At 42.4% G+C, this 15,599-nt stretch overlaps 1 protein-coding gene across 1 annotated transcript in view; it reads right to left on the bottom strand.

Annotated features, from left to right (window-relative positions):
- The window catches only part of LOC142020325 (transmembrane protein 182-like), a 34,807-nt gene extending 21,683 nt beyond the window's left edge, over positions 1-13,124 (bottom strand). The window contains exons 1-3 of the mRNA XM_075008065.1: positions 12,894-13,124; positions 10,969-11,086; positions 4,233-4,331 (exon numbers count right to left, since the gene is read on the bottom strand). Coding sequence (XP_074864166.1) covers positions 4,233-4,331; positions 10,969-11,086; positions 12,894-13,046 — 370 coding nt within the window. The 5' untranslated portion in view covers positions 13,047-13,124. The remainder of the gene's footprint in view (positions 1-4,232; positions 4,332-10,968; positions 11,087-12,893) is intronic.
- Positions 13,125-15,599: the final 2,475 nt, after the last annotated feature.

The raw sequence follows: 15,599 nt of genomic DNA, 5'->3' as shown, positions 1-15,599 counted from the left end.
CTTACCTAATGAGTCCTCCCTGTGCAAATCTGTTACACAAAGAGAGATGGATTAATTTGGGGTTTTGATCCTTCCTGGGGAGTTGATTTCCTGGGTGTCATGCCCTAGAACTGCAGCCACCCAGAGCAGTGGTTAAACAGTGTCTTCTTCATTGCTCTACAGGGGTGCAGAAATACCAACTCTTTGCCTTGGCTGGGAGAGCCCCAAAGAGCAAGAAGAAGGGTGTTGTGGCATGATCAGCGTGATGGGGAACATCCCAGGGGGTCTTCTGTGATACCTCCCATCACACACACTAAGGGAGAAAGAAAACAAACAATCTGACAAGGAATCCATTTAGAAAAAAAAATGAGCCTTTAAAGAAAAGGTATATAAATGAATCCTCGCCTAACACCACAGCACCCTGTTCTCCTAAGGGGCCAATTGCTGTCCTTAGTTACATCTGACTATCACATGGCTCATAGTGAGTAATTCTGTTCTTGGGTGTTCTCCTGCTCTAAGATAGTTTACATATAAATACTTTCTTATCTGAAATAAAACAACACTGTGCTCTTAGGTAGCACTTTCTGGATGCAGCTCTCAAATGCTTCAGAGTGAATTAATTTGGTTTCCCAGCACCCTTTGGGTACATGAGCTTTATTACAGCCTGATATTATAGGGGAGGAATAGTGTTGTAAACCTGGACATGAGTGGTCATGTACAGCTCTACAGACAGGCACACAGCAGTAACTGACTGGCTGAGTTCCAGGGGTTAAGACCTACACGTTCTGGCTAGCAAGTCATGCAGAGAAAATCCCAATAGCACTGCTCAAGTGTTATCATGGTGTCTCCTACAGCACAGGATCTTGAAGGCTCTGGAGACGGTAACACGTTCCTTTCAGATAGCTTCAGGGGCAGGATTGTAGGAGAGGGTATTTCTTTGTGTAATTTTTTGCTCACACATGGCACTTCAAGTAATCTAACAGCCTTTCAGAAGTCAATCTCTGGAAAGATTCATAAGAGGCAGCTGAGGGGGTTGTTTCATAGCATAGACTGACAGACAGGAACAGATGGCTTGAGATCCCTTCATTTACCTCAGAAAAGTTAGTCTCCAGTAACAAAATCATTCAGAAACTGGTAATCATGACCATTCTTGTAAGGAAAAGTCCCTATGATTGCTGAACTAGCTCTGCAAGGTTTTTTATATAGAGAGTCTACACTGGCGCTTGAAATATGCTACTCACTTTACTGTCACCACACACATTATATCCATTTTATACTGCAGTGTACTCCCTAGGGCAGAAATCATACAGAGCACAGAAAAAAAGACAATTTTTTAATGAATTCTCCATAAAAAAACATTGCTAAAGGCTAAGGAAAAGGTCAAGATGTTTGTTTGTGCGGTACACCTGCCCCAGCTCCCAGGAGGCACAGCAGAGTGATGTGTACTATTTAAAGGAATCAATTAATTTTAAAAAAACAGACCAGTGGATTAATTCCATTCTCTGATGCCAATTAAATTAAAATTCCAAATGGCAGCTAATCCATTGTAGAAATGCAAAAATCTGTGGGAATGGGAATCTTAAGGAGAAAATTGTTGCGGGGGGATTTGAATTTGTTGGTTTGACTGACTTTCTTTTCTTTAATAGCCACCTCATTTTGCTTTGCCAGTGGTCGGCCCCTTAAGAGGAGTTTTTTGAGCTTTTTCTTTTAACAAACCAGCTAAGCAACACGACGGACTTTCACTCAGTGGTAAAAGCAAGACATTGTGGAAATCACCCAGGGCTAGACTGGCACAAGCCAGTACAGCCACACAGTGGAAAAAGGGGTGAAAATGGCAGCCATTACTCCTTCCCCAAGATGATAAACCTGGTTGCACTGGGGAGAATAGAAGCTACTTGCCCATTGCTCTTCCCTACCGGGAGCAGATGCCCGAGGAAGAGGTGGAGAGCACTAGAAGTGAGAAGCAGAAATCACCTTGGCTCCACCATGCTTATTGCTGGCTGGAATAGTTTGCTGAACAAAGCAGGGGTGGGGGAGGTGGTCACAGTTCAGAGCAACTACACCTCCACAGGCCAGCAAGGCACTCGCTGTTAGGCTAGCGGCTCCCCACAGCAGTCAGCTCTCCTGGCAAAGCCCCATAGCATGCTCTCTCCTGGCTGGGATTTTGCCAAGCTGCTTAGTTCCCTGCCTACACTTTGATACCCACAACAAGTCCAATTGCCTGACCAGCCCAGCAGCTGTGCTTTGCTCACTTCTGAGGCCATGAACAGCAGAATTTCCCATGGCTGTGAATTACTACATGGAGCTTACCAAGCGAGCACATTTATTGCTACGTGAAAAGCATTACAGATAAAAGCATGTTAAAAACAACAAGGAAGAACCTACTCTCAGGCCAATCACTACCTCCCCAAAGGCTCTGGTAGGAATCAGACCGTCTAACCCCACATAGGGACTCTCTGCGGTTACAAATTCATAACAGCATTAGTGCAGATCACCCATGCATAGGTTAATGCTGTCTTTATACAGTTGGGTCTTTGAATTTCAGACTCTGGGGACAAGTAAAGTAGAGCTTTCAAATGCAGCTATTTTGCATAAGTAGACACAGGGGATTTGCATTCGGGGTGCTACAGATGCCCCACGCAAACTACTGGACACTTCGTCCAAGAGTCCCTTCTTGTCTGGTCTGTTGTTCAGCATAGTCCTTGGAAGCTCATACCACTTCCCAGAACTCACATCCCACGTCCCTCCTAGACAGTCACATACAAACTTAGCCGCGCTATAATGAATATCTCTTGCATTTAATATGATGGGCTCTAAAACTCCCTAAGCTTAATTAACATGGATTTTTCAAGAATATTGCAGGAAATTGCCCCATCTGTCACAAAGGAGAAGTAAACTGCTCAGCAGAAAGGGATGAAGTAATTTCTCCCAGGGAGGGCTGCAAGTAGCTATCAGGTCATAATTCTGTCAGAATGCATTTGCTGGCCTACTTCTGAGAGAAGTCAGTGGCAGCTGCCCTTCTCTCAGGATGCATCTACACTCGCCTCCCCGCTTCTGGAAGGGGCATGGTAATGAGCAGATCGGATGATGTTAACGAGGCACAGATTAAAATATCTCACACCTCATTAGCATATCCCCCTGAGATATCCCTTCTGGAAGATCTCCTTCCAGAAGCAAAGCTCCCATGTAAACAGGGCTCCTTTGGCACAGGGCACATGGGTCCTTCTGAAGGAAATCTCCCTTCCAGAAGACCCTTCTTCCGCAAAAGTCCCCCGCGTCCTTCCAAAGAAGCCCCGTCTACATGGCAGCTTTGCTTCCAGAAGGGGATCTTCCAGAAGCAAGATCTCCTAGGGATATACTAATGAGGCATGACATATTTTAATCCACGCCTCATTAGCATCTTTTGATCCGCTCATTACCATGCCCCTTCTGGAAATGGGATGCGGGGAGAGTGTAGATGCAGCTTCAGAGCAGTTCATAAAGTGATGATCTCACCCTCGGTCCATCTTCAGAGCCTTCTTCCCAAAGAAATCAGTATGGCCCAGTCCTATAATAGGTTCCTGTTGGAGGGCAGTTTGCTTCTGGAGTCACAATGAAAACATGCAGACTAAACAATAAGCTGCTCTTTTGTTACCTGCATTCATTTGCACCGCTTGCCTCATGCATTTTTAAAAACATACAATAGTTTCCAGTGACTTAACCACGCCCGAGCTCCTGGCATGCTTATACCATGGTGTGTTCCTGGTAGAGCTGAGGGATTAACAGCAAGAGCAGTAAGGGCCTGCACAACGCACCCTTCACAAAGGAACACTAGATCACAATTTTGTCAAGGAGGCCAAGTGAGCCTTTTGCATTAGTGGCCTCCCCTCATGCCAATCACTGTACACGTGCCCCAGATCCCAGGAGGCAGAGTAGGTTGTAGGATAGCTGTGCTGGCTGGCATGCACGGAGGGGCTGAATTCCTCGCGCTGTTTACTCCTTACATACCCTGCACAGGGTTGCTGTCAGAGGGAAGCACTTGGAGCACAACCTCCTTTGCTTCCTTAACTTGTGGAGCTGAAGCTGTGGCCAGGACTCATATAGCCCCTGCAAAAGGGAGTGTGTCCCTCCTTTCTTTTGCTCTCCCATGAAAGTTTGTAACGGTAGGAAACAAGGTCAAAGTTACCACGGTAATTACAGAACTGATCCATACATCTCAGTACTCTGTAAGATCCCTATGAAAAGAGGAGCTGAACAGCCAGTTAAATACTAACCTGCAGTTGCATCGTAAGAAGGATGTGGGAAAGGTCCAAGAGCAATGGGCACAGGAAACAGGTAGCCATGCATGCAATACTTGGGGTGTGCTTGGCTAGCTGGAAAAAAATAGAGAACAAGATTTCACTTTGATGCAAAATGACAACCTGTATACATAGATAAAACATCCAATCCCACAAAACACTCATTGACATTAAAAGGGACATGAAGTGTTAAGATGAACGTCTCCTAGAATCAGAGAATAACAGAATCATAGAACACTAGAAGTGGAAGGGACCTCAAGAGGTCATCAAGTCCAGTCCCCTGCCTTCACAGCAGGATCAAGCACTGTCTAGACCATCCCCAGCAGATGCCTGTCTAACCTGTTCTTAAATATCTCCAGGGTTGGAGATTCCACAACCTCCCTAGCAATTTATTCCAGTGTTCAACCACCTTGACAGTTAGGAAGTTTCTCCTGATGTCCAACATAAACCCTGCTTGCTGCAGTCTAAGCCCATTGCTCCTTTTCTTATCTTCAGCAGCCAAGGAGAACAATCTTTTTCCTTCCTCCTTGTAACACTCTTTTAGGGTTTTACTTGAAAACAGTTATGTCCCATCTAAATCTTCTCTTTTCTAAACTAAACAAGCCCAGTTCTTTCAGTCTTCCCTCACAGCTCATGTTCTCTAGACCTTTAATCATTCTTGTTGCTCTTCTCTGGACCTTCTCCACATCTCTCTTGAAATGTGGTGAGCACAATTGGACACTAAATGAGGTCTAAACAGCACTGAGTAGAGCAGAAGAATTCTCATGCATTGTTCTCAACACTTCTGTTAATACACCCCAGAATCATGTTTGCTTTTTTTTCCGGCAACATCACACTGTTGACTCATATTTGGCTTGTGGTCCATTATGACTCCTAAATTCCTTTCTGCAGTACTCCTTCCTAAACAGTTGCTTCCCATTCTAGCTGTATGAAGCTGACCGTTCCTTCCTAAGTGGAGTGCTTTGCATTTGTCCTTATTAAACTTCATCCTGTTTACTTCAGGCCATTTCTCCAGTTTGTCCAGATCGTTATGAATTACCCTATACTCCAAAGCAGTTACAACCCCTCCCAGCTTAGTATAATTTTCAAACTTAATAAGCATACTCTCTATGCCAATATCTAAATTGTCAGTGAAGATACTGAATAGAACAGGTACCAAAACAAACCCCTGCAGAACCCTACTTGTTGTGCCCCTCCAGCATGACTGTGAAAAGTTAATAACTACTCTCTGAGAATGGTTATCCGACGGCTAGGCACCCACACTATAGTAGCCCCTTCTAAGCTGTATTTGGCCAGTTTATTGATGAGATGGTCATATGAGACTATCAAATGCCTTACTTAAGTCTAGGTATACCACATCCACCCCTTCTGCTTTATCCCTGAGAATTGTTATCCTGTCAAAGAAAGCTAACAGATTGGTTTGGCATGATTTGTTCTTTACAAATCCAAGCTGACTGTTACCTTTCACCTTATTTGCTTCCAGATGAATTCCTGAATTACTTGCTCTGTTATCTTTCCCAGCACAGAGCACAGAAGTTAAATAGACTGGTCTGTAGTTTCCTGGATTGTTCTTTTTTCCCTTCTTATAGATGGGCACTATATTTGCCTTTTTCCAGTCTTTTGGAATCTCTCCTGACTTCCAGGACTTTTCAAAGATGATAGCTGAAATTTCAAATGCTGCCTCTATCAACTCTGAGTACTCTAGAATGCATTTCATCAGGCCCTGGGGACTTGCAGACATCTAATTTTCCTAAGTAATTTTTAACTTTTTTTTTTTAATTTTAACCTCTAAACCTACCCCGTTCCCACCAGCATGTTAGGCATTTCTGCATCAGACTTCTTGGCGAAGATCGAAACAAAGATAAATCCTCTCTCCCATTTCCAAGCTTCCTGATAATGTTTCTCCCTCCTCACTGAGCAGTGGACCTACTCTTTCCTTGGTCTTTCTCTTGCTTTTAATATATTTATAGAATGTCTTCTTGCTACCCTGTCTATCTCTAGCTAGTTTGAGCTTGTTTTGTGCCTTTGCCTTTCTAATTTTGCCTCTGCATACATGTTTTTGTTTGCTTATATTCACCCTTGTAATTTCTCCTGATTTCCACATTTCATAAAGGAAAAAATTAGAGAGATAGGGTGCAATAGGATTGGACAACATCAGACAGTTTAATTCCATCCAAAATTAACTGGAGCCAGACAAAAATCATAGGAATAGGGATTTATTCAAATTAAGATAATTCTTCCCAGGCCTGGGGGAGGGGGCTTTTTTTCTGTTTTCCTAGAAGTAATTAATATATTTGGATAGTAGAAGTACCTTTCATATAGCAGCTCCAGTTTTTGGGAAAGGAAAGCACAATTTCAATGAAATGTCCCATCAATATTAATATCACTCAGGCTTATCATGATGAATGGTGATAGAATTAATGTTAAATAAGTTAATTAATGACCAGCCACTTATTTTTAAATATTTCCCAATTCATAGGAACAATTATAATAGGTGGACATTATTTCATGCTAAATTAAATATTCAATGCCTAATAAATTAATTACATCCTCAATAGCAGCAAATTAATTTGCCATGATCAATCCTATTACAATAAAAACCTAAAGAAATCACACAGATTTGTTAGTTATCTAATAATAGTGTTATTAAAATGATTCCAAGCAGTGATTTATTTCATCATTTTACTTCATGTAATATATAATGGATTTCCATACAATGCAAATGGGTAGTAAATCATCTCAGCTTTTTTTTTCTTTTATTACAGTCTGATAGCTGGTTGTTTTGTTGACTCTTCTCAGCCTTTGCTTGTGTACCAGTTTCATTCTTTTCTGAAGTTATTCCATAAAGTTCCATAACTCACCCTAGGGCAGTACTCCTGAAAATTACGATGGTGACTCAGAAACAGACAGGCACACCTTGGTGATATTCAGTGCTTATTTGTGAAGAAAGAGATGTCACGACAGAATATGGCGTCCGCTACCCTGCATGTCCTCTCACACACTGTAAACGCCAGGTTGCGCCTGGTACCTCAGAGAGAAGAGCTATCAGGGCTGGAGTTCAGCAACAGAACAGACCATCCAGCAGTCAAATGCCCATAACTGCTCATCTCAGCCATTTCCCGGAACTGAGCTGCAGCAAGCCACCGCACAAATTAAGGTCTGTTGACATCACTGCCTGAAGGTTTCCATCCAAACAGAAATGTTACAGAAAATGGTGGACTCGAACAGCCATAAGGCCAGTCACTACCCATCAGGGAAGATGTGAATCACTATGTAGATGACTGAGAGACCTTAAGAAGCCTGGCTTTATATCGTACTTGGATGCTTTGCAGAGATTCTTTGAATGAATTTGTTTTAGTGCTCATCTAAGGCTTTGGTAGACTGGAAAGCTGAAGCCCTCTAAGGCCTGGTCTATACTAGGAGGTTAGGTCAAACTTAGCTAACTTAGGTCGATTTCCAAAGCAATCAGTCCACAGTACAGGGTCTGTTCCACCAACTTGAAGTGCTCCTAAAGTTGACTCTGGCACTCCTGCTTCTCATGAGGAGTAACAATAAAATCAACCTTGCATGGTTGACTTTAGGGTAGTACAGATGGAGCATTGAGAAATTTGACATTCTTGGCCTACTGGAGGTGTCCCAGAGTGCCCCAGCGAGACCACTCTGGCCACCACTTTCAGCTCCACTGCTCTGCAAATACGCAGAGCACATGCAAGCTTCACACATGGACAGGGCTCAGTTAAATGCATGGAGGAGAACCATGCTTCAGGACGGGAAAGAGAAAAGGGAGTACAGGCCAGGCATGATGTCCACACCCAGGAGATGTTGCAGCTGATTAGGCAGCAAACAGAGCTCCAGAACTGCCTGGTACAAGAGCACCAAGCCCCATTGCACCATGATGAGCCACATGCTCTCCTTACCATGTTCCATACCCTCCCCACATTGGCATCTGAGAATGAGGGCGGGGATGAGGTCAAGGGCAGCCTTGAATTCCACTCTTTAGGATGCTTCTGAGAGCAGAAGACTGACATTTCCCTGTGATGGCAACGCACTTCTTGCCCTTGCTTACCCATGCCATGAACTCCTTTACAGTCCCCTGAATAAAAACAATTAAGCTCACAAAAACAGTATCTTTATTGCTTGTGTTGCACAGGAGTGGGTGTTTACAGGATTACAGGCCAGCACACATCATACAGTGGGCACCTACTTAAAAGCAACAGACATGACTGTCATGTTGATGTCTGGTCGTTCATAAAACTGTTTTCCAAAGCATCCCTGATTAGCAATGTCTCTTACTATGCAAGCCTTATTGCCCTGGTGTTTGGCTGCTCATAATTAGTAGCCGGATGATCTGCCTCAGCCCTTCAGCCTGTCATGACATTTTCCCTCTTGCTCTCACATAAATTACGATGCACACAGCAGGCTACCACCACAAGGGAACTGTTGCTTTTGCTGAGGTCTAACCAAGTCAGGAGGCTCATGAGCCCAGCTTTTAAATAGCCACATACACATTCTACTCCTAGTCTCCACTTGCTCAGCCTGTAGTTAAACAGTTCCTTGCTGAGGTCCAGGCTGCCTGTGCATGGTGTCATGAGCCAAGGGAGCAAGGGGTAAGCTGGATCTCCCAGGATCACTATTTGCATCTCCATGTCTCCAATGGTGATTTTCTGGTCTGAGAAGAAAGGACCGTTTTGCAGCTTACAGGACTCTCCATAGTTCCTAAAGATACATGCAGCAGGCACCTTTCCCAACCATCCCATGTTGATGTCTATGAAATTAACCTTGCAATCCACCAGTGTCCCCACTGTGTATTTGTCCACTCTGAATTGATTGCTGGCTGACCAGTCTGGCGTTGCAAGCTTCCACAGAGCTACTGACACTGAGCTGTCACAGCAGGTCTTATTTTGGTATCACAGCACTTCAGGGTGGGGGAAAGCAATTTGCAAAGTTCTGTGAAAGTGGCCTTACACATGAAGTTTTGTAGCCACTACTGATCATCCCATGCCTGCAGAACAGTGTGGTCACACCAGTCTGAGCTTGTTTCACCACACCAAAACTGGCATTCCACTGTGTATAAAGCATCCAGTGCAGCCAGCATTTCCCCATTCCTCCTCTCCAGCAATTCACATTAGTGCACATCTGCGTCCTCTTTACTGTTCTGAAGGCTGCTTGGGGTTTGCATATACCACATCACAAAGCATGAGGTGCTCATAATACTTGCCACAACCATTTGAAGCTGGACAGGGTCCATTCTCACCTTGCAATAGCATCTGCATGAATATGAAAAAAGGGCACAAAGACACTTTTTGCTGTTGCTTTCCAAAAGGAGAAGAAAAAGAGAATTGCATTATCGGATGCTGACAACACTCACCAGAAGCACCCACAGCAGTTTTGTTTGTCCCACAATACCTGGAGGCAGCAGGAACTGTGGGATAGATACCCACACTGCATTGCTGACAAAGTCTAAGCTGCCCACCCTACTAGGGAGACACTCCATCAACTTCACCTACCAATATGGACACGCACCCTCAGCTTTCCAAAATCAGGTGCTACAGAACTGACCTTAACAAATGTGACCTAATTTCCTAGTGTAGACACACCAGAACTGTTTACAGAGCAGATATAACTGGGACATCAGCACTATCAGGCCTTGCCACACCTGTACAACTCAGTCAGCTCCGGAAAGAAAAGGCAGCTCATTCAGTTCCATTCAGTCCTTACTATCTCTGTCAACGAAGGCGGCTAGTTAGCGTCAGATGAGATGGCAGTTGTTTTATTCATTTTTTGTGAAGTGACTGTGAATACCTGTCTGACTGAGACCACCATGTTCACGTCACATGAATCTCCTCCCAACTATCAGATGAGCTGACTCATGACAGAGATTTGCAAGATAAGACCATCCCATTTTGCTTAAAATTGCTTTTCAACTAGTCTGCACACAGCACACTCCCCCAGAAGAGGATTTTGTTATTTTCTGTGTTTACTAATAGAGGTGCGCCGAGTCTCAATGAAAAATGGGAAATAGACAATGCTGTAAAATAAGTGCCCAGGTTGCATTTACACATAACTTTACAATAAGTCTGATCCTACTTCGTACCTCCTGCATTGCCCTGATTACCCCCCTCCCCATTGTAGTCAATAAGAACTGAGGGTACTGGAGACCTCTTAGTATGGAGATGTTAATAAGCCAATAAAGATAAATGGGCAGAGAGCCACAGACCTGTAATGTAGCAGGCCCCTTTGACAACATGAAGTAGCAATAACAATACAAGGGGGAGTCTGTCCCTCTTGGAGGAAGTGATATTTTAAAAGGGGAAAAAATGACTGAGTCACTATGGTGCTAGAAGGGTGCGAAAGACCATCTGAGACCAAATATTTCTGAGTTAATTGGAGCACAGAAAGAGATCCTGGCCAGGGGGAATTTGGGGATAGCTGTGGCTTTGTCCTATTTAAAAATTTCCAAGCTGCTCCAGTGGAAAATAAATATAAAGCTGGCTGGCTTGTCAGGTGTGAGGGGTCTCCTTTGCTGTCCTGCAGTCCAGATTGTATTTTTAGATCTCAATTATAATCCGGTCAAATTAGAACTTTATAGTAGAAATGCTGACACAATCATAATTGCAGCAACATGGACACTCCAATAAACTGTCATTGATGTCAGATTCACGCCCTTAAGATATTCCTAAATGGCACTGTAAAGTGTATTGGTGACACTCACCATACCAGAAATTCCATATGGTCTCCTTATAATCCTCCCCAAAGAACCAGCATCTCCAGAAAAAACCCTCATGGTGAAAAGTGAGGATTTCTTTTCTGAATGCTCTTGAAACCTCCTCCTGCAAGAGAATAAGGAACAAGCCTATAAAACTGTATTCCTTGCAAATAATATGGAATTTATCTTGACTATGGGCTTAGTTACTAGGCTGCAAGTCAGATGCAGGGGGAGGGTCTCATTTTGTATTGTTTTTTGTTTATAATTTTGACAATGCAAAAACAAACGAAAAAATTCACGGTAGCATCTTAAATTGTGCTCCATTAACACAGGCCTCTTTGTGGCACTGGTCAGTTTCTCAGCTCCTGCGAATGGCAGGGACCTGGGAGCCAGGTGTAGCAGCACCAGTCAGCCTCTGGAGGCTAATGAATTCGATTCAAAGACATGGCACTTCCACACCTGCCTTCATTTGAACTGTTAAATTCAAACTTGATGCTACACCCACCCAGTTCTGACAACATTATGCTATCGATATGAGTGCTCCCTAAATCGAGCTAATGGTATTTACAGTAACAAGAGTCACTTGATACAATCGAGCTAACTGCCTTAAACTGGAATTCATCTCACAGTGTAGATGTAGCCACTGTGCCTTTGCTGACTTGCAAAATCTACATTTTAACCATCAGCTCACAGCTAAGATATAATCAAAACATCCAGTGGATAGACAAGGTAGAGCCTAACAATTTTAATATGGGTAGAGATTGTGCCTATGGGTGTACTAGCATGCAGCAATAACTAAAATATGAAATCATTGATTAAAATAAACACAACCTCAAAAGTAATAAATTCTGCTCCAACGGGCACTTTCAGAACCCCTTTGCCCGTATCCTGTGCCAAACAGTTGGCTTAGCTACATATCTCAACTATTTTGGATGTTTATTTTATTTAATGCAACATAACACCTCCAGCCTGGAACCTTTTTCACACTGGAGATAATAGAGTAACTTAAAAACTATTCTGAAACCACCCGGGTTGATATTTCATTTCTAAGAGCAACAAAATGGAGCTGGACTTTTAGGCATTCTAAACTTTTGATCTCTGCCCTCTTCAGCCTTATTGTACTGTCTGATACAAAGAGGACTTCTGCTGGGACGTCTGCTTTCTGTATGAAGAGTTGTCTGGAAGTATGGCTGATGCAGCCAAAATCCTACACTTTATTATGAAAGAAACTCTGGAACCAGGGACATTTATTGGTGACACCATAATGTTTTCCTGAAATGAATCATGAAGCAGAAAAATCAAACATCATTAATTTTGACTTTAAAGTAAAGAGAAGTCTCCATAATGGAGGGACATTTCCGAAAAATGTTAATACGATACATATTGACCAGCTCAAAATTTTTAAGCAGAATTTGAAAAATCAGGAACCTGATCCAGCCTTTATTTCATAGCCTTTATTGAACAGTTTCACAATGAGCAAACTCAGCTAAAATCAGGATTTCTAAAGGGTTATATTAGAAGTTAGCAATAAAACACCAAATCTTATTATATTAAGCTCAGCATAATACAATTTGTCTTTAGTGGCAGATGTTGGTATCAGCAAATAAATTTATTACATTTTCACATTTCAGATTTCTACCCCATAGCTATCAGAATGCAGTAGTGTTTGTTGTAATGACTTTCTATGCATATTTTGCTTCACATCTTTCTCAGTGATACTCTTTTGAAATGCAAGTTGTGATTTTTCAGTTCAAGCTGAGTTGAGCTCTTACACACTGAACGTATACACAATAAGCACATATTACCATAGGCTTCACACTACCAGCAGCAACAGGTAGACCATTTGTGTTGGTTTTAAAACATTTCTACAGCAAGTTATTTTAAAGTGTATTTTTTTCCTTGCAGAATATTACAAGATTTCTAGTTTTTACCTCTGTGGTGTGAAGAGTTTTATTTTCAGGTTCAACGTTTCCACATGTCTCTGTTGCTAGGAGCCAATAATCTGTCCCAAACGCTATGAGAAACAGTAGAACACCAATGCCACCAAGAATTCCTGCTAAAAAGGCTGGTATTCTAGCCTTCATGGTGGAACAACAAACGTGGAACTTGGACAAGAAGAAAAGCACATAAGTGCTCAAGGTTTTAAAAGGAGACTGGAAGGAGGGGTATGAAGAGAGGATGCTATTTCTGGACATAGATTAACATTGTTTCATGATTGGTTAGAGTTTCATGACTGGTTTGAGTTGCAGTGGCAAAAGGACTAATAAAAGCAGATGAGCTGGCACAACCAAACAGCTGTGGTATTAAAGGAGCATTATAAAAATCTATAGCAATAATGTCTGAAGATTCCCAAATAAACACATGGCCATTCATTTTACAAAAGCAACGTGGAGGGTGAAAAACAGGGATTGGACCAGTGTCAAGCAGCTTCTGTGGATCAATTACATAAAATTGTGCAAGTTACGCTGACCACGTGGATGGGTTATTTTTATATGTGCTCTTTGTGTGAGGGGCGGGGCAGAGAGGCCATGAACAGCACAGTCAAAGCTAGAGGTTCCACAGCCACTTCTAAAGCACTACACTTCCACAGCCATAATATGGGAGGTGGCACATCCTCAATTCTCCAAGCTCTTCCTTCTGCTCTCAGCTCCTCTCCTCCCACCTTCCCATTACAATAAAACACAAGTCTTCATTTCAGATGAAAAAAGTGGAGCTCCACAAAGTGGTATTTAAAATTCAGCCAGTATCATCCGTGTTTCAGAGGCAATGCTGCTCATACCACCCCACCTTTGCAAGTATAGCTAAATGTGTCATCCAGTTATGGTAAGTCAAGCTGTAAAGAAGTGTTTACATGAGGTGCGAGCGGACAGATAGCAACTGAGCCACCCTTAGCTGGGCTTGAAAGGACATCCTCTTCTCTACTTTCCGTCCATACAGGAGTACAACTATGGTGTTAATTTGTGCCACCAACATCTAACCATACGTTGAGGGAAATGTCCCCACAGAAATGAGGAAATCCTTAATGAGTAGAGATTTCATTCTTATTTGGATGCTAATTATTTTTTGTCTTCTTCTGAAGCATCTGTTATAGGTTACTGCCAACAACAAGATGCCAGAGTAGGAGAATAATAATTTCAGAACGGCAATTTCTGTATGCTTGTGACATGCCAGCAGTGCTGGCACAGAGACAGAAATTTGTCGTATGGAGAAAACACAAGTGATCAGATCTTCTGAGTACATCAAAACTAGTTCAGTCTTCCTGATGCTCAGTACTAAAAAGGCACTGTTCTTCATGCAGAAGAAAGCAATTTCTTTAAGTAATTTGTTTTGCCAAATTAATTTGTGGCTCTGTTTATATAGTCATAAAAATTCAGTGCTAAAGGAGAATCTGAACTCATAAGAATTTGAGGATTTCTTAGTAAGTTCTTTTTGCCATCCAATGAGGTCTGTGGACAGGTGATGCCATCTATTCTGGCTTGTTTTCGGAACATGATAATTTTTAAGTGATAATGGTATGTTGTGTCATCTGCATTATTATTTCTTAAATATTTCATTCAAAGTAGCTCTTAAAGCACATATTGGATACCTGTTCCTGGATGTAAAATTTCAAGAGAAGTGGATCATTATCATTATTCATATATATATGTATAAGCTCATTATAGAAACCAGAAGTGAGGTGGGTCTTTGCCCAGAAGGGCCTACATTGTAGCTTAAGACATGGCAGCCTACAAACATAATAGGAAAGAAAGGCAGGTTTACAGAAGAGAGAAAATACCCTAATTAGACAAGCCTGATAGATGGGAGAGCTACTACCCTTTCCAAGACACCCCAGAATTTAGTTTGCTAAATTGCCTGTAAAGGGTTAAACCCAGAGATAGTGGGTCCCTGAAAATCTCCATGAAGTGTTGGTAATGAGCTAGGACAGCCAATGGGAGGAGAGAGTGATTTTTGAAAGGAAATGGTGATCTGCTGCTACCGTCTTGGATCAAGCCAGGAACCAAGAATGGAATTTTTCTGTAATATCCATTCCAAGATCAGTATCTTGGAACAACAGATATATGAGTAGAAACAGAATGTTTAGTCAGATGTGATCAGGTTATATTACTTTTAATTCTGGGGTTGGTTTCTGGGACTTCTCATGCTGTTTTGTGTACCCTGCCATGCACTGTACCTTTTAAATTGAATCCCAGGGAAATAATTCTCTGTGCTTTAATCTACCCTTTTCCCCCTCAGGTTGCTCTGCAACACCTAGCAATTAAGTATACTTACTGAGTACCTCCTCTTTGTTTTGTTAAGAAAATCACCTTTAAGACTATGATCGGATTCCTATGTCCTAGAAAACAGGAGGTTGTGTGTGCACGTGGTTGTGACTAAAAGGTCCACTACTATGAAATTGCAGTTTTTTTTCAAGCTCTCTCCTAAGAGAGGGTTAAGACCTTGAGACTATCTCACAGGGAAACCACCCAAATGTGTCTTCCTGGATTCTCAATGGGGTTTGTGCAATTGTATGGTAACAGCATATCTCCCAGGACCAGGGAATCTGTGACTTTGGGGAGATTCAGATAGATTACATTAAGCCCTTTAAGCACCACCAGTAGAGGAAATAGATATATACTGCCTGGTAATAGTAGACCCCC

This window comes from Carettochelys insculpta, chromosome 13, assembly GCF_033958435.1.
Source record: "Carettochelys insculpta isolate YL-2023 chromosome 13, ASM3395843v1, whole genome shotgun sequence".
In the NCBI taxonomy this organism is placed as follows: Eukaryota; Metazoa; Chordata; order Testudines; family Carettochelyidae; genus Carettochelys; species Carettochelys insculpta.
Note: the sequence above shows the minus strand (reverse complement) of the source record. Positions and strands in the feature narration are given on the sequence as shown.